We start from the raw sequence: 19,184 nt of genomic DNA, 5'->3' as shown, positions 1-19,184 counted from the left end.
TGCTGTACATGGCAGTTGCCTAGCTACAGAAATCATTGCCATTCATACCAGAGATATTTTTAGTAACGCCATATGAAGTTGGGCAACTGTAGTGTCAGTGTACAGAAGGAATGTATGCAAAACAAATTAATTTTTAACACTCATTTAAAGGTAATAGGCAGTGAAAACATAATTTGTTGTATCATATCTATTTTTCCAGTCTCCTTGGCTTTTACTAAACTTATATTTCCAGCAAAAACTGATTTATATGTTGTTGTTTTTTTACATGAGAGAAATATGAGATTTATCAGTTATCGATTATAGTGCACCTCCAAATGTAGAGACACAAGGCACTGCAAATGTATTTGGAAATGTCAAGTTTCTATATATTATTATCATTAATTATTATTATTACTATTATTATTATTATACAGGGTCACTTGCCCAAGATTAGCTGTGTAAATATACACTGAAAAATAGTATAGCAACCCAAAAATGGGGGTGTATAGGGTTTTGTTCGTCTCAAAACATCAGTAGCTGTATGTTTCCAGAAAGATTGTCCCAATAAGACACATTACTGTTCATTTCCAGCTGTAATTTTTCAGTACTTTGAGCACCACGATCACATGACTTGCAGGGCATAAAGTGCAAGGCACTGTCATAGATATGTACAGAGGTTTTCGGTCTAGCAGACAGAATAATTAATTAATTTTTTATTTTTTTTTGGACAAGACAGACCTGCTGTTGCTATAGGCTGGGATCAGTATCAACTGAGAGTTAATATGACATAATGAATGCGCATATAATTTATGAAATCATTAAAGCGTATTTAGTGTTATTTACTCTTTAAACGGGCTTACAGAAATTTGTGCTTACTGCTATCTCTTTACAAAAAAATAAAAAATGACTGAAGGGCGTATCAGAGCTGGTGATTCATGTGCGTATGTGCGGTACCCGGATGAGGCTGGTCGCCATCTTTACTCCATCCCAGCGCAGCGCTGCCGGTGGGGCGGAACACCACTCATCGACCCAGTTGGTTTCTAGGAACCGCCGATAGACCTGGCACGCCACCGTGTTTTTTCACTAAATCCTTGTTAGTTTGATTAGATCGCTACTCTATCCGTATCTCGATACACAATGGGAGAGCGAGAGGACCTAGTTTACCAGGCAAAACTTGCCGAACAGGCAGAACGATATGACGGTAAGCCACACTTTCAGGGCTGGCTTGGAGTGGGACATGTTCGCCGCTGGGATTTTTTTTTTCTCCGAGCTAGCTAATGTTAACGGAGCACTGTTCAACTAGCTCAGTGTTAGCCGTGGCTAACAAGATAGCTAACCTGGCCAACACCGCTGATTCATCTTACTATTAATTGACATGGCGGGGAGCTGTTTCCTGTGATAGACTAATGTGACATTAAAACGACAGCCATTGTCCGGAAGCCTCTATTTTAGGGGAAATGTACGGATGTGACTGTCAGTGGCTAACATTAGCGAGGGGGCTACAACAAAATGGCGGATTACTGGAGCGTGAGCTGTCAGTAGTTGCCTCCCCTGCACCATGCTAGCTCTGTAGCTTAACACTTGAGCTTCTGGTTCGGTTTGCTCCCATAAGCAACACCCAGTGTCATGTTGCCGTTTTTATAACCATAATTACGACCTTAGCTTTTTTTTTTTTTTTTTTTTTTTTTTTTTTTCTTTTTTTTTGCGTGATTCTGTTAATGATGCCATTTAACGGTACAGTAGCGATGCGTTAGCTAAATTGCAAGGTTAGCTACTTAAAGCTTGCGGTGTGTTAGCAGTGAGTGGGAGGGCAGCTGTTCACTTGATGGGGTGTTCCCCCTGAAAACAGGCTGTACGGATCGATTGGCGAAAATGACTCCCTCTTCCTCTCCCTGGTACGCTCCTGTCAGACTGTCATACCATTACAGGCCTTGTAGAGGCTGTTTTTAGACGGCTGCCTTTGCCACCGGTCATACGTTGCCCAGTAACGTTAAGTGAATGTGCCATGACTCATTCACGGGATTTGGACCGGGTGTATTTACAGGATGATTTATAGTTGACTGGCTAAATGCTATCCTTGCTGGGATGTAGACGTATTCATATATATATATTCTGCGGTAGGTTATGAAATGATAACATGTTTTTGATTGATGAATTTAAAAAGAGCTTCATAGATCAGCGTGGGAAATGATGTATACTCCCAAAATCAACCAGTCTCAGACTCATAGAAAACCTGTCTCGTTTTGACCTTTTAACCCACAAACTTAGTTGTTATTTTAAAGAAAAGTTTACACCCTCCCAGCTGTCATTCATGGCATACAGTTCCAGCATATTTAAAGTGCATCAGTGAAGGGTGTGTTTGCTGGTTTGGTGCAGAGGTGAATAGGTGGGGATTTGGCACTGGAAAGGAAGTCGCTTGAACGTGTGTTCTCAATACACTGTGTCATGTCACAGTTAAATGTTTTGCATATTCGGCAAGGCACAAATTATTATCATCCCTGATGCCAGAATGCTTCATTCATAATGCAAATTTTTTTGCCCAACCAAAAAAACCTCTTGGATTTGCGAAGCAGATTTAATTAGCGCACTGTTTTTGGTTCCCTGAATATGTCTGAATCTCTATTAATCACTTGGAGGCTTGATGTCACGTCATAATAATGGAATTGGCACTCATATGAATATGTCAGTCATGACATCTCTCACACCTTTAGACATGTCATCTTGCGAGCTATTATAATGAGAGAATTCACAGCTAATTGTTACAAGATACAATGTTAATATGAAATAGTCTATGTGCTTATATGAGAGTTGCATGTGTTCCCTCAACAGAGATGGTGGTTTCTATGAAGAACGTGGCGGGCATGAATGTAGAGCTCACAGTGGAGGAGAGGAACCTACTATCAGTGGCCTACAAGAATGTGATTGGAGCTCGGAGAGCCTCCTGGAGGATAATCAGCAGTATCGAACAGAGGGAAGAGAACAAGGGTGGAGAAGAGAAACTGAAGATGATCCGGGAATACAGGCAAACGGTAAATCACTCAGCAAAGGCTCAGGATGTCACTTATCACAAACAAGCTTAGCATTTGTATTTAGAGAGTTGTCTTTGAAGAGCACTTACATGGATTTACCAAGTCCCATTGTCACAGACATGTTTCTCATTTCAGAGCATCTCAGATTTGCCTCGCTAATGTGAAATCAGTTGCTCACATTAACAATACACATTATATGAGCACCTACTGGACAGACTGCATCTGAGTCATAGTTGGCAAGTGCTGCACACTCTCTTGCTTTTATGAAGGGAAATTAGAGCTGGCTATTATTCTGGGAGAGGCCAGAGTGTGTCAGAGAGATGGGAGAGGCAGTTGGACTGCAGTCAGTGACCTAATGGGATTCAGAGATGGGCTATCCCAGTGTTGCACCTTCATTTCGTTAGTAGTTCTTTCATTCCCTCGGGGGACACACTTCTTCTATCACCACCGCAGCACCCGGAGAGCAGATTGCAAAATTTACATCACATGGACCTTTGCACCCACACAGAAGCAGAAAGTATAGGAAGGGCTTCAGTTAGAAAGATTGTTTTTGCAGATTGAATAATTGTCTTTTTTGTTTCTGATTTGGTGGCAGGTTGAGAAGGAGCTGAAGTCAATCTGTGGTGATATTCTGGATGCACTGGAGAGGCACCTACTCCCCTCTGCTGTCATGGGCGAGTCTAAGGTCTTCTACAACAAAATGTAAGAGCTTTGTGGTGTGAATCTGAATTAATAGATGAATAAATGAAGCCTCTCTGTTCCTGACACAGAACGCTGGATGCACTTTAAAATTTTGAGCTTGCTTATTTATTTGACACATTCATACAGTTAGATATAAAATATGGAGGATTAAATTCCTGACGGTGAGACTCAGGAAATTTAACAAAAGCAATATCAGGGAAGTTGAGGAATGGGACACTTGACAGGAAGATGTTAGTGTGAATGAAAGTCCTTTTTCTTTTCTCCAATTACAGGAAGGGTGACTACCACAGGTATCTGGCAGAGTTTGCCACTGGAAACGACAGAAAGGAGGCAGCAGAGAACAGCTTGGTGGCCTACAAAACCGCTACCGATCTAGCCATGTCGGAGCTGCCTCCCACACACCCCATTCGCCTCGGCCTTGCCCTCAACTTCTCCGTCTTCTACTACGAGATCCTCAACTCGCCTGACCGTGCTTGCAGGTCACTGTTTCTTCAATACGATGTCTCTAGGGGTAGATCTTTAGTCTCAGCAACAGTGGAGAAGCAGAGTAGAGTAATCTTAAAATGTGATCACAGGGGTTTAGAAAGGATCCAACGTACAGGAGTCCTGACAACAAGCAGCCTAGGAACCATCTCTTGTCTCTTGTTTTCAGTCTACCTTCACTAATCCTTCTCAGTTGCCATTCATAACTAGACATTCTTGTCTTTTGCCAAACCGTGTCTCATGTTCTGACTGGTGAGGCTGAAACTTTAAACCCTTTAATTTAAAAAAGGATTCACCCCCTTGACTTCTTCATGTTTTATTGTTTTATTAAATCACAGTGGATGTAGTTAGGCTTCTTTTGACATGGATTAATAAAAAGAGATTGAGCTAAATGAAATGCAAGTATGTAACACAAAATGGTTAATAATATTAACTTCCACCTCAAGTCGGTATTTAGTAGTGACACATTTTTACTCTGACATTCCCCTCCATAAATCTTTAAAACAGCTAGACGTTGTTGTTTTGATGCCGTTCCTCTGTATTTTCACACATACATAAATGAATTTATAACAGAAGCTTCCTGTAAACAGATTACACATACATACTGTAATGTGGAATATATCTTTACATCTTATTTTAATTTGACAGTAAAATCTGACATGTGAAGCTCTTAAGTTTATGGTGTTTTCAACACAAGTGCTGAATGTGTTCTGCTCAGGTTGGCGAAGGCTGCGTTCGATGACGCCATCGCAGAACTGGACACACTGAGTGAAGAAAGCTACAAGGACTCCACACTTATCATGCAGTTGTTACGTGACAACCTGACACTATGGACTTCAGATATGCAGGGAGAAGGTAAGAGGCTCACACCATGGTGCCCGTTCATTAAACTCATGTAGGACATTGTATATACACCGGCAGTGTATCTGCCTGTTTTTGTCTCTGATGAACCTCTTTTTCCAGGATTAGATGCTGATTGATGATTAACTCACACCTCACTCATATCCTGTTACCCACCTAAAACCTTTTACACTGGATTTATAACATTTGTCAGTACTGTGAGCAGCCTGATGGATGATCTGTTGAGTCAGCAGCAGTGCGAGACACATGCCAGTTTATAATGTTTAGCTTTTTATAATAGATTTAATGACATTACATTCCGTGAGTATGAGTTAACACGTAGCCAGAGAGTTGGATCTGTATCTGGAGAGAAACTACCGCAATCTTCTAAATATAAATCTAAATCCTCATCTTTATTAAAACAGTCTGTCACTTCGACTTGTGTTAACGCTGTGAGCACAGGCTTCGTTTCTTACCTTTTACTAGATCCCAGTACAACTGGTGCAAATGGTTGAGTCTCAAGTAATTGGTTGTAATTGGCTGTTTTATTTTTCTCTCTCTCTCTCTCGTCACAAAGTAAACTATTTGTTTGCTTTGTGTTTCGTCTTGGCTCTGTTCATATCAAAGTTAAATAAGTATGAGGCTACTCCTGAGGGTGCGAGCTCCTAGTGTTTCGACCACTGTGTCTGTGTCACATTGATCCAACCGAAGAAATGTTTTCTTAGATAGAAGATAAAAAAAAATTTCGACAGAACTGGAGAAATACCAACCATCCAAAAGTAAAGCCATGAACAACAAAAAAAAAAAAAGCTTAAAAAGTTTGAATTCACTTACATCAGCTGAGGCTTTCAGGACGTGTATCATGCTGCTCACAGTGTGCATGTCCAGGTACAAAGTGCAGAATCCTGTCTGAGTGGTCTGTCTACATGTGGCTGAGCTGAAAGCAGCCGTCTGGGGCAAAAATTCATAATCACTCTACCTAACAAAGATCACCTGCTTTTCCACTTTGCAGCATTTGATTCGAGGGCTGAACGATTAGAGGATGATGCATAAATGCAAATCTTCAGACCAATATTGCTATTTTAAATTCTAAAAATTAAACTACAGGTAGAATATGCTTCAAATCTACAGATAAAATAATGCAGTTATTGTTATTTTTCCTGCCAGTCAGGAGAAAAGTAAATTCTAGTTTCCTACAGGAAACATTTCTACAGAGAAATTGACCAATTTAGTTCACATTTATAATTAAATGTGACATTAAAAATTGTTATTTACAGCCAATGTTTGTCTTCTGTTTTTCACCTTTCCACCAACTCACAGAAAAAACATTTAGCTCCAGCTGAGTAAATCTGCTGGAGACGATTGTCACTACTACAAGCTGCACACCGTACGTTATATAAGATGAAACTGTGACTCTTGGAATAAAATAAAAAAACAAAAACATAATTGTGATATAGAAAGGATAAATCGTTGAGCCCTATCTGATTCATTCTTTCTCTTCCTCCATTCATCCCAGTAGTTTGCGTTTGCTGTGGTGCAGAGTGTCCACCGGCACCTTTTTTTTTTTTTTTTTTTTTTTTTATTTCTCAGTGACTCATCATCTCTCTTGTCTCTTTCTCATTCCCTCTGCTGTAGAGTCCTAAAGGAAACAAACCTGACTGTTCATTTCCCATGTTAACTGTACTTTGTAAGTGTTGCTCACCCACTGTTGCTGTGTGTGTGGCTTCCTTCTGTTCCCTCTCAACACTAACTCACTCACGGTTTAATAATTCAATCCACTCACCCGTCGCTCTGTCGCTCGCTCATTCAGTTGGATCTTTTATTAACTTTTGGTAACGAGCTGTAACGAGCTGTAACGAGCTGTAACGAGCGGTCGGCTGAAAACAGACTTTTGAGTTTAGATAGTTCCACTTCGTGTTCACCGAGTTGCCTGTTAAACCTGTATGTTCACCCAGGAGCAGAGGTTTAGATCATGTTATTGGCATGTTGGACTGCTTGCACACGAAAGTCGACTATTCCAACACATGCAGCCCATTGTTTAATGCTGACTCTGATTAATGCATTTAAAAAGGTCGTCGTATTATTGAAGTATTTGACCTTTTCCATTAAGAACAAAACACAGTTCTGTTTGGTTTTTTTCTTTCACTTTTTGACCTCTTCAGTTTTTAAACACTGTATTTGAATGAGTGACTGTGATACAGAGTTTGACACCACGTTTCAGTCTTCACCAAACACTTGTGTTCAGCATCTGTTTTGACCGACTGAAGGTTTTCAGCAGATTTCCGCTGAAAAAAGTTGAGATTTTAAAAAAGGAAGCAGCTCAGTTTAAAGAGGTTTTTCATCTGGATTCTAGTGGAAAGGTTTTTTTTTCATGCTGCAAAAAGACAAGCATTCACCAACAGAGGTGGAAAGTAACCGAGTACATTTACTCGAGTACTTTGGCATTTCTATTTTCTGCTGCTTTTATACTTTTTCTTCTCTACATTTCAAAAGGAATATTGTACTTTTTATTCCTTTGTATTTATTTGACATCATAGCGACTAGTTACTTTGCCAGTTAAGGTTTTTCATACAAAACATGAACAGTTTATCCTCCTCCAGTCATTTTAGGCTGTAGCTGATTCCTTAAAACCAAATTTTCTGACAATAGAGGAAACGTTTGCCAGTGTCATAAGAACATTTCAACATGTTTTGAATCAAGTTAATGTTTTAATCTTCTCGTGCACCTACTGCAGCTTTATTCGTTCTCATTTCAAGCTTCAGCCACTCATTTCTAACATTTTGAAAAACCATTAGAATAAAAAGCTGCAGCAACAGAACAAGGCGACTTACTCATTAATGCCTCAGCAACAATAATCCCGTGATATAATCTCTATGTATGTTTGTAATGCAGCTCCATCAAACGAGCCGTGTCTCTGCAAAATGAGTACTTTGACTTTTCACTCTGTGAGTACATCCAGCTGATGACACTTAAGCACTTACAGCTACAGTACGCAAGTTCTTTAACTCAAGCTAACGCTAGCAAGAGACTCGAGGGCAAGCCACGCCCCTCTTCCTCCCCCTCCCTCTCCCTGCTCCATTGCGCTCCGCCCAGCCCTCCACCTACATCCTCATTGTCTCCGCTGTCTCAGCTAATGCTAATGCTAAAGGAGCTAGCCGTAGCAACGACTTCCAGCGGCTAACAGTGGCTTGAAGCTTTGGTGCGAGGGAAGTAGTGGACTGGAAGCTCATTCGCATATTGATTGACAGGCGTGAAGTCCCGCCCCTGACTCTGGCCTTCTGTGATTGGTTAGAAGGACCAGCTTGTTCAATTAGTGTTTCAGCACTTTAAAAAAAAGTTATTTCTGTATCTTTATGTCAAATTTTTAATCACTTTCACATAGAAAGGATAATTTTCATATAGAATTACTGTTTTTACTTGAGCTCTGAATCCTTCATCCACCACTGTTCTCCAGTCACAGCAAACAGGATCCTCTTGAGGCAAAGACGGCTCAGAAAAGGCTGAAGCGAAAATGGGGAAAGCCCCAAATGAAAGGCTGAATTGGATACAAGCCTTTTTATTTATTTTATTTTTTAATTCCAGTCTTTTGTTTTTGTAAAAATTGGAAATTGGCTAGTTTCCAAACGAAAGATTTTCAAGTTAACTCTGAGATCATTGGCTTTTGTGACCAAACGAAACGCCCATCTTCCTCTGACTCACTGTTAACAATAGAAACTACGTCTTAAATCTTGAAGACAGGATTTTTTTTTTAATTGTTTTTTTTCTTATTTTTTTTTCTAACTGTGTGTTTTTTCCTCCATCAGGTGAAGAACAGAACAAAGAGGCACTGCAAGACGTTGAGGATGAGGCCCAGTGAGACTATGCCACCAACAGCCAACAACTTGAGACCCTCCCCTCACCTCCTCACACTCCTCGTCCCCTCCACCCCTCCACCTTTGTCCTCCTCATCCCCTCCCCCTCCCCTCCTCCAAATCCTCCCCCCTCTCTGCGAGTCACCTTCCTTTTCCTCCTCTCCCCTCCTTTTCCTTTCTTCCACCTCTGCAGCTCCGTGACCCAGCAGGGCCGCGGAGTGAACAGGTTTATTTTTCTCTTCTTTTTTATTTTTATATTAGCCCTTACATCATTCAAGTAAATACCACTTAATTGAGACAGGAAATACAATGTTAGAAAGACAAAGATATTGAAAGAGTCCCTGGATTGTTTTTGTTTTTTGTTTTTTTTGTTTGTTTTTTTTTTTGTCCTGGTACAAGCAGTTCTGAGACGTTATCTTTGTTTTCATTATTGTATTTTTGTTTGTTTGTTGGTTTTTTTTTTTTTTTTTTGTTTTTTTTTTTGCTTTTTCCTCAATATTTTTATCAGTTGCTGGATGTATTGAGATTTTTTTTTTCTTAATGTAATTACAGAAATTAACTTTTATTACTGATAATGTTGACTATTAGTTATGGGAGCTATTTTATCTCTGTTTTTAGTGAAATGTCATGCGAATCATTTTACCTTTTTTTATGGGCAATTTGGAAAACTACAAGTGCCCTTTTTGTTAACTTAGGTTTTCAGAGGAAGTCGGCAAAATTCGCGATATCCACGTGGGGCAAAGAAGTGCTTAACTTTTACACCATAGTGATTCTGTTGTCATGTTTTTGTAGTTGTCCTTGGACTGTACTTTGTGCTGAAATACTGTAACTGTGCACACATGCTGAATCTCTGAAGGTTGACTTACGGCTAGCTGGTGGTTATGATTTTAAAAAGGAAAAAAAAAGAAGAAAAAAAAAACAAAACTTGGGAGATTTCTCACTTGTGTAAAAGACGAGTCTCAATTTGGCCCCGCTCCTCGACAGAGAGCCCTAAAACCAAGTTTGTCAGTGCTTTGCATGAGTTAACACATCTTTTCTGCTTCTTCTCCCCTGCGTTTTACTAAAGCTCCTCTAGGTTCAGAGGTTTTTTTCTTTTGCTGTTTCCTTTGTTTCTCTTCTTGTTTTGCTTCATTATGTGTAACTTGGAGCTGATTTGTACTACTGGATATCTGACTGGAGCCACAGACAGGGAATCTGTATTGTTCTTACTGAAACACAGCATGGAATTAACATTAAACAATCTAAATTAAACATTACAAACCGACTGGTTGCTTTTATTGTTTCATTTGCCTTTTAGAAGACGGAGATTTTTGCTGCTTATCTTGTCTAATGTGAACAAATATAATCCATGGAACTGTTTGTTCAAACATGGTAATGAAAGAAGTAAAACTGTCCTGGGGAAGCCTGTTTTTCCTGCTGCTTATTGTAGTTACTGCAGGTTTAACATTTGCATGATAACCCCTTTAAAGCGAGTTGGATACTTTCTGCGCAGGTGTTTTCTTCACAATTCAAAAAAATTCAGTGGCTTTTCTAAAAGCCTGAAACCAGATGGACCCGAGCACAATGTCGCCACACGGAGCAGATGTTGCTACTGGAATCTGAGCTGGCAACTGTGAGCATAATCATAAATTTATATCTTCTATTTATAGCGTTTGAGAGACAAATGCAATCTTAATGCCTGTGGTTCTGCTGTGACAGTGTAGCTGATGCCTTTGGCACCTCTGAGCTGCTGCTGTGTAAATGGCTGATGGAAGTGGTGGTGACGTACACGGAGATCAACCTTTCACAGCAGATATCGCTAATACTTTCACACGGATGTTTCCGTGTGGCTCACAACAAAGACAGATCATGGATTAGTGACTTAAATATGTCATAATTGCAGTTGTGCGTGTTGGTGTGTGTCTACTTTACTGTGCTTTCACTCTTTTCAGGCGTTCACTCTCGCACTCTCATTCTGAGCAGAGCCTGAGGCCTTAACCTTTCGCCTCCCCAGTTTCAGTTTCTTGTAACCTCTGTAGCAGTTGCCGCCTATTCTACTGTTACATCACCCATAATAACAGGCTGTGCTCGGTGCCTGGCCTAAAATTAGACCCACAGGTGAAAGTGGAGGAGCCTGTCAGAGGCAGACGGCGGGCAGAGTGCACTAACAGCCAGTCAAAGCAGCGTCCTTTTCTGCAGTGTGAACCGCTGTAGCCGTTTGCATCTCCTGCTGAGGAGACACTTACTGAACCATCTGGGTGACTCCCTCACCTTTCATGTAGGTCACTGTCAGGTCTGACTTTCTTCTTGACCAAAACTCAAAGGCAAATTGCTGCGAATATGCGTATATCAGGCGAAGTTTCATAAGATCTTTAAAGCCTAAAAGTTTACTAAACAGATTCATGCTCCCCAGAGGATGAGCCCTTTCAATTTCTCCACTTTTATCCACCGACATCCTCAAGCAGTTTTGCCATTCTGCTGTAAAATGATGAACTTTCATCACATAGTTTCAGATTCCATTATATAATTTCTGTTATATATTTTCGCGCTCCCAGGAGGATGAACCATACAGTTTGTTGGCGATCCTCTGGCCTTTCAGACACCAGGAACACTGTTTGATCCAGACCAAAATATCCCAGCAACCACTGAATGGATTACCATGAAGTCTTTTAAAAGACATTCATGGTCCCCTTTGGTTAACCCCCCCCCCCCCCCCCCCCCCCCCCCCCCCCGACCTCGCCTCTAGTGCCACCACTGGGCTGACATTCGTGATTTTGAGTGAACAACTATTGCATGTGCTATAGTCAAACATAGATGCACTGATTGTCCCTCTTCAGATCACTTTCAGTAGGAACTAACCTCTTCATACTGGGAACACATCACAAGACCTGGAGGCCGATGTCAAAGTCACTCAGATCCTTACGTCTCCCCATGTTTCCTGCTTCCAGCACATCATCTTCAAGACCTGACTGTTCGCCTGCTGCCTAACACAGTATATCCCACCTCTTGACAGGTGCCACTGTAACAAGATAAGGTTGTTTATTTCACCTGCCATTGGTTTTAATGTTGTGGCTTTCCCCCTTTTTTTTTTTATTATTATTTATTTATTATCATTCATCTTGCCCCTACTAGCTCAGCTTTCTGTGGGAGTCAGTGACACTTCTGATTAAATTAAATCCCTGTATTTACTGTCATCATTCTCACTCCGAAAGAATGAATGAATTAAACTTGGAGAGACTCGAGTCTGACACAAGTCAATTTCATTAAAGGAGGAGGAAGCTGACTACATTTCTTTGCTCACACAGCCATGGGACGAGACGAGACTTCACCCTCTGAGAGGACGGTTGTGCAGCAGCTCGTCTAGCGCCCTCTGCAGGTCAAATCTGCAACACACAACAAGAGGACGGTTCCCACAAACCACAACGTCTGTACAGCAGCGTTAAATCTGTTCAATTCATTATGTGTTAGTGAAGTCATCAGTTTCTACTTTAGGCCACAACAATTTAGAAACGTAAACACGGATATATCATTGCCAAATTAACCATCACAACATAATTATTACCAGATTATGGGGCTAATGTTGAGATGATTGGGATATTGATTATTTGCTGTTTGGGTTTCATCAAGCACACGGCACACCTCTATTACATTTGCCTGAGAAACAGAAACCAGTTGTTATTCCTGGACTGGAATATCACCTGACTCAGGATTTCTTTGCGGTGAAGGGATGAAACACAACTTTACTTTAGTCTAAAATAGAATAATTAAGGGTTTAGAGGATGGATTTTTAGACAGGGTCCCTCTACAAGATAAGACCACATGATTACATCCAAGAAATCAAATTACCAAAAACCAGCAGACACACTTCTGGGGCCCCTGTTCATCCAGCCTCGACCAGAGTCTGCTAATCATCTCACAAAGTGTGCAGTCACAGTAATTACACTCACAATTACAAAAACCGGTCTTTGATCTGGGGGGGGGGGGGGGGGGGTAAAAAAAGGCTAAGTAGTAGGCTAATTTCTCTCATTTCAAAAATTGAAATTACAATTTGATTAAAAAATATTAATGGTGCATGAAAAAAAAAAAGTTAGGAAGGGGGGAGATGTCTTCAGTTCAATCAGGAGAGACAGCATTAGACCCCATTGTGATGTCATCATATTTGAAAAGGGGGTGAAACTGTGCAGAAGTATAGGAATGAGGATAGGATGTCTCATCCAAATTAAACTTTATTCAGATAATAATTTACTCAGTGGCAGAACCTGTTTCAGTCGGTGATTTAAAACTAAAAAAAGCTGCCGCACCAAACAGACCCCTCGCGAACTCTCGGGGGGGGGGGGGGGGTGAACGCCAGGANGAGGATAGGATGTCTCATCCAAATTAAACTTTATTCAGATAATAATTTACTCAGTGGCAGAACCTGTTTCAGTCGGTGATTTAAAACTAAAAAAAGCTGCCGCACCAAACAGACCCCTCGCGAACTCTCGGGGGGTGGGGGTGGGGGGGGGGGGGGGGGGTGTTGACAGTCAGGTTACCATGGCAGCTTATGGTTTCTCCTCCACTGAACCGCCTGTTGTAACATGACACCTCAAGAGGGCAGCAAGTTCCAATCCGAACTGAAACTACATCACTCACCCTAAAATAATTTCCACATTTCCACAGACGACGGTTAATGGATGTGCTGAGAGGGAACATAACAAGAGTGCGACTTTGCCCTAAACTTTCCAGTCGCTGTGTGAGTGTGTGTGTGTGTGAGTGTGTGTGTGAGTGTGTGTGTGAAGACGCCGCTCTCCAGAGGGCGTGTTCTGGTTGTGGAGTGAGTGGCCTCCTCTTCTACATCTGCAGCCTAATCGGCGTCCTCTTGCTTCCTCTGCCTTCCTGTGGAAACTGGAAACTGGAAAACTGCCGCGGTGCTCTGTTGTCGGAGCTGAGATCCCTGCTCGCAGGAGTGGGACCCAGGGAACAAACGTCAATGAAATATTATGAACTTCCTTTTCTGCTGCAGAGACAGCAGTTATAAATAGAAAGGGTTATTTTCAGGCAACACTTGTGAGATTTGCTCAGCCCTGGTCTGAGCTGGTCTGGGCTGAGCCTCCGTGTGGGATCTGGTTACAGGACTGTACCACAAATATACAGCAGGATGAACTTGTGAACTACAGCGCTGTTCTGCCCCACGCCCTTCAGGTCTCCCCGCAGTGTCCAAGTGCCCTTTGTCCATGGAGGAGACATATATCTAAGTGTGTGTTTATAGTCCATCTGAGCATGATGAGGACACCGTTATACTCCCACAATCCATCTCTCTCTCTGCCTCTCTCTCTCTAGCAAACAGGACTGATTGTACATAATGTAATACATGTAATACAGATCCTACACTGTATCTATGAATCACTGCTGCTCGCTGTCACTCTGTCGGTGTTCAGGTCGGTCTGCGTTCACACTGTCACCACTCCACATTAACTGTGACGTCCACGCTTCAAGGGGTCTGTGTTGCATGTCGTGCTGGTGACAGTTTTTGATTTTAAAATTCATTTAAATCTTACCTCCGGTCATTTCTATAGAGTTGTATTAATATAAAACACAGTTTCATTCATGGACTGGTAAAACAAGTCGCTGCCTCTGCCGCAGACAGACAACGTGACAGGTGACAAGGAAGTGATGTCCTCACTGATGACCTGCCTTGATGAGAGGACTGATTGCATGACATTGACATGAAGCATAAATGTAAATTAAGTCGCTGTTTGCTTATTGTATTTGAATATTGTAACTGTAGAGCAGGTTAAGTCTTTGAAAATGAAAGGCTTTTCAATTTTCATTTTAATATGGTCATTGAACGCCACACGAGTATGTGAAAATGTATATCTTTTTACTCAATAACGCACAGTGTGGGGAGTGGGGGGGTCACATGACTGCTGGAGGACAGGTGTGCTACCTGGCCCGCTCACACAGGTGCCTTGAGTCTGTGTCCTGAGCTCATTCTCTGTTTGCTCTTCAGTTCAGCTGCCTCCCTCTTCTTTCTGAAACGGGGAAAAGGTGAGGTACTGTGCTGCAAATGGATCTAAAACACACACACACACACAGAAGCAAGGAACGTCATTAGATATTCGTTATCACTGTTCTTGGTAGTGTGAGTAAGATCTTTTCTGTATTGTGTGAGTGTGTGTGTGTGTGTGTGTGTGACACTGTCTCCAGTTGCTCCCAGAGTCTACCTCCGTCATCTCATCATGACTCATCTTCATCTCATTTAAGAAAACACAGAGACACACACACACACACACACACCATCAGCTACGACATGAGTCACCTGTTGTAACGTTGTAGTGACAAAGTGACATTTGACCTGTCATCCAGTACTGGCCCCCCCGAGAGTATTTCTCCACAGGAAGTGAAAGGTAGTTTCCTCAGTATGAACAGACGTGATGTTGTGGACAGCAGAGCAGGTAAACAAACGATTTTACAACCGTCGTGTGACATGAATTTACCGTAAGAACAACGTCCTCTTTCCGAACTGGATCAGCATTCAAATTCCTCACTGTAAGATGTTTTGGCATCAGGTGGATGGTTTTCATTTTTGCATACAACCTGTAAAATAAACCACTAAAAAGCTTCACATGAATGTCTGCAACTGTGAATATGAATTTACAGCTAAAGAAACATGTATCTCTGAAATCTCTCTCCTCATTCCTTCACTACAGTGATCCGTGTTCAGGTCACCGCGTTTCACTTCACTTCACTTTCAATTCGTAGTAAAAAAAAAAAATAGTGAACCTTTCTTGGAAGCCAATCATCTCCAAATTATGTGTTTATTTTAAAATAGAATGGAGTGTGTGTGTGTGTGTGTGTGTGTGTGTGTGTGTGTGTGTGTGTGTGCGTGTGTGTGCGTGTGTGTGTGTGTGTGTGTCAAGGCCACTGGTTTCCTGTTGATGCCCGGCTGTCAGGAATGCCTCCAGCTGGGGTCAGAGGTCAAAGGATGTGTGTCACTGTCACTTCCCCTCTCTCACCAGCAGCAGCACACAAACGCTGTGCCACACTCATTCCTTGGTAGAACATGCAAGTTCAAGGCATTTCTCCTTCTTTTTAACCAGCGCTGCTCATTTAATATTTATTCAGACGAGACACGTTTCAATAAGAATCACTTTCTGAAGTGTAATCTCACAAAAATTCAATGTTTAATATCAAAAATCCTGCTTAAAAAAACATTGTAAAATCTTCCAGAATCATTGGTCCTCTCGGTGCATGTGGTCAAAACATCCAGTTTAAATCTTGACTTGTTTAAGCTACGAAAGTTCATCACTCAGGCTTTGCAGCTGCAGCGCTGATGTCACAGAAACCACATCTGGCAACATCAGGAAGGTTAATCAAAAAACTAAAAACAAACACAACCTCTTATAGTCCAACTCTCCGTAACAGTGGCTTTCAACCCATTTTCTACCCAGACCTCATTAATGCAAAGCTGTGTTCACTGGTGAGACCTCATTACTGTCGAGTCAGACAAGAGTTCAAGAAAAGATTAGAACTAGTACCTGGAGAAAAATAGTATTAAAATAGTATTAAATATAAATAAGAAAAGAATAATTGGAAGAGATAAATAAATAAGTGGGGAAGCTGCACACATTCTTAAAGCTTAACTTGATATATTACATGTAAAAACAGCCAAAACATTCTGTAATCTTTTGATTTATTTGGTTTATTTGAATAATGTTTTGCAGCCTGAAGAGGTCAAATTAAAAAGTGATCCTCAAATTTGAGTAAAACATATTTGAAAATAAACAATTTTCTTTCTGCTTTTCCGTTTTCCTGTCCTGTTCATCATCCTGCAGACGTATCTCACGAACCCTGCAGGAGGTGCTCACCGCTAACACCGGGAGCCACTGCTCTAAAGCTGCATTTTTCTTTAGCCACTTTACTACAAATCTCACCCCACGCAAATTATGATGAAATGCTCAACCCAGGCCACATTGCATGATGCAAGTAACTGGATCTATGCTGGCATTTAGCACACAGGAATGCAGGGAGGGATCCGACGGTTCAGGAAGGTTATCCAGATGAAATATGTTCATCTACCAGAGTGATCCCTCCATAAATATGGTGTGTGTGTTCACGTGTTTGTTGTATGTGAAGTGTCAAGGCCTTGGTTAGTTGGGTCCTTGGGGACAGGAAGCGCACTGCTATGAGAGCACAAGCCCCTTATTTGTTTTTAGAAAGCGTGTGGTGCAGACGCGTGTCTCTTGCTTGTGTATCCTGAGGGAAGCGGGTTCCGCCATGCACACATACAAACATGCTCATATCACTCACACACACACACACACACACACACACACACACACACACACACACACACACACACACACACACTAAATCTACTGGGTGGGTACTGGGAATGTCTCGGGCAGGATGCTGGTTTCTAGAAGGAAACTCAGTTCAGACCAGCCCTGTGTGTGTGTGTGTGTGTGTGTGTGTGTGTGTGTGTGTACGGTGTAAGGGTATAATAGTTAGCTTTAAATAGAAATAATGCATAATTGGTTAAATGTTCAGCTAAAGTGGGTGGTGGTTAAAGTAGATATCAAAAAGGAATAAATAAACAATAAGCTAACTTAAAGTTTGGCTAAATGGTCCGGTATTCTCTGACAGCCGGAAGATTTACTGCATGTGCACCAGAATTGGTCCAAATGTGGAAGTAGCATCTGACAATCATGCTGTGTATGGGCCAGATTCGGGCCGTGGAACTGGGCCTATACTTGGCCAGAAGAAAACAAGCATGTGGCCCAAGTATGGGCCGGATTTACTCTGCCATCTGGGGAACCACTAACCTAGAGTACTCACTGTATATATATATATATGTATATATATATAAAATCAATTCACCAAGACTTTACACAGAAACTACAGCATTATATAATATTTTCATTGAAGACACAAATGTGTTCACCACTCCCTACTTTCATCCTTTCATGCATACGCACACTCCAGTAAGACAAAAGACACATATCCTCTGCATGTGACATCCATCTCCAGTCAGAGCTTCATATCCTCCCCATGATCCCTCGACCAGAGAGGCTACATCCTCTGGCTGGAGCGAGGGGAAGCTGGCCTCACTGAGACTCTCCGCTCTGCGACAGGTAACACCCCAACTCCACATTTCTGCGCCAGGGCTCAAAAATCTCCAAATCACTGCTTTCCACTTTTTGATCTTTTTGCCAGGAAGTAAAGATTTTTTTCTGTTCGGTGGGAGCTCCCGCTGGAAAGTTAAAGTGTTTCTGTTCACGTGGATTTAGGAGAGAGGTTGCGATGTATATCTGATGACTGACTCTAACTGCTAACGTTTTGCTCTTCAGGTGTCACTTGGGATGGTCTTCTAAGCACGTTCCACCCTGCCTGAGCTAAGGATTTGCAAACGGACCTGAGGGGAGAGCTGTAATATTTCTCCTCTGTCTCTCGTGACAAAGTGGGAAAGGAACATAAAGAACAAATCAAGACAGAATCACTTTTTTTGGAGGAAAAATAAAAAAAGAAAAGGGACGGGAAAAGAAGAGAAAAAGGGAATCATGATGGAACTCACGATCCAACTCATCCCAACGGGGGAAATCATCCTTTCCCCGGGGAAAAATGGAGAAAACTACTGCCACAGCTGCAAGGTCAGTTCACACACTGACACACAGATCTGAAGTCAGATCTTCCCACTCGTCCTTCGCTTTAATGGGTTTTTATTCAGCTCAGTTTGTAGAAACTGATGCTGGCGCAGGTGAGGCATCCAGAGGGATGATGTTGAGAAACACTGACGTATTTTAAGAAGTGTAAATTGCTTCCGTTACACTGTGAACTTCATTGATGAATCAGAAAGGCTGTGGTTAGTAAATAAGTTTAAATCTCATTTGGCTCAGAGCTTTTTCATAGTTAATTATACGTGTTAAAATGAGCTGCCTCTTATAATATTGAATATATCGTCTATACCAGGAATCCTGCTGAAAAGATGTTCACACACAAAGTTCACAGCATTTAAAAATATAAATTACAAATTAAAGGTCTGTACCTTTAAACATACAGTGCAGGTAAGATGTTGTCGGTCTATTCTCTTATAGAAAAAGCAGTGAAACTGATTCCTGCCTCAGCATATGAGAATCCAGCGCAGACCTTCAGACGGCTGCATTTTAAAGCTGCTATGATCAATATTTTTATATCAACAATGGATCTGTAATAAGGATGTTTCCCACAGAGAATTACAGCTTCACTCTGCAGTTCCTCTGAGCTCTGCAGAGTGTTTTAACGTCTTTGAACTTGCTGTATTGTTTTGGATGACTCTCACCGCGCTCATCAGAGTCGTATCCAG

General features: G+C 41.5%; 2 protein-coding genes across 2 annotated transcripts in view; both read left to right on the top strand.

Annotated features, from left to right (window-relative positions):
- Positions 1-955: 955 nt before the first annotated feature.
- Positions 956-8,997, top strand: LOC111238212 (14-3-3 protein epsilon-like). The gene is made up of 6 exons (XM_022767623.1): positions 956-1,180; positions 2,809-3,008; positions 3,604-3,710; positions 3,983-4,189; positions 4,912-5,048; positions 8,837-8,997. Exons 1-6 carry the CDS (start codon positions 1,117-1,119, stop codon positions 8,887-8,889), a joined length of 768 nt encoding a protein of 255 aa, XP_022623344.1. The 5' UTR covers positions 956-1,116; the 3' UTR covers positions 8,890-8,997.
- A 9,385-nt stretch (positions 8,998-18,382) lies between these two features.
- The window catches only part of myo1c (myosin IC), a 54,887-nt gene continuing 54,085 nt past the window's right edge, over positions 18,383-19,184 (top strand). Inside the window, exon 1 of the mRNA XM_022767636.1 lies at positions 18,383-18,492. Coding sequence (XP_022623357.1) covers positions 18,403-18,492 — 90 coding nt within the window. The 5' untranslated portion in view covers positions 18,383-18,402. The remainder of the gene's footprint in view (positions 18,493-19,184) is intronic.

This window comes from Seriola dumerili, unplaced genomic scaffold (assembly GCF_002260705.1).
Source record: "Seriola dumerili isolate Sdu_G_001 unplaced genomic scaffold, Sdu_1.0 BDQW01001240.1, whole genome shotgun sequence".
NCBI lineage: Eukaryota > Metazoa > Chordata > Actinopteri > Carangiformes > Carangidae > Seriola > Seriola dumerili.
Note: the sequence above shows the minus strand (reverse complement) of the source record. Positions and strands in the feature narration are given on the sequence as shown.

Excerpts from the sequence above, each read along its gene's own strand:
- LOC111238212 (XM_022767623.1), top strand. The coding sequence starts at position 1,117 with ATGGGAGAGCGAGAGGACCTAGTTTACCAGGCAAAACTTGCCGAACAG. Across the intron at positions 1,181-2,808 it reads ACAGGCAGAACGATATGACG|AGATGGTGGTTTCTATGAAG; the intron begins GTAAGCCACACT and ends TTCCCTCAACAG. Across the intron at positions 5,049-8,836 it reads TTCAGATATGCAGGGAGAAG|GTGAAGAACAGAACAAAGAG; the intron begins GTAAGAGGCTCA and ends TTCCTCCATCAG.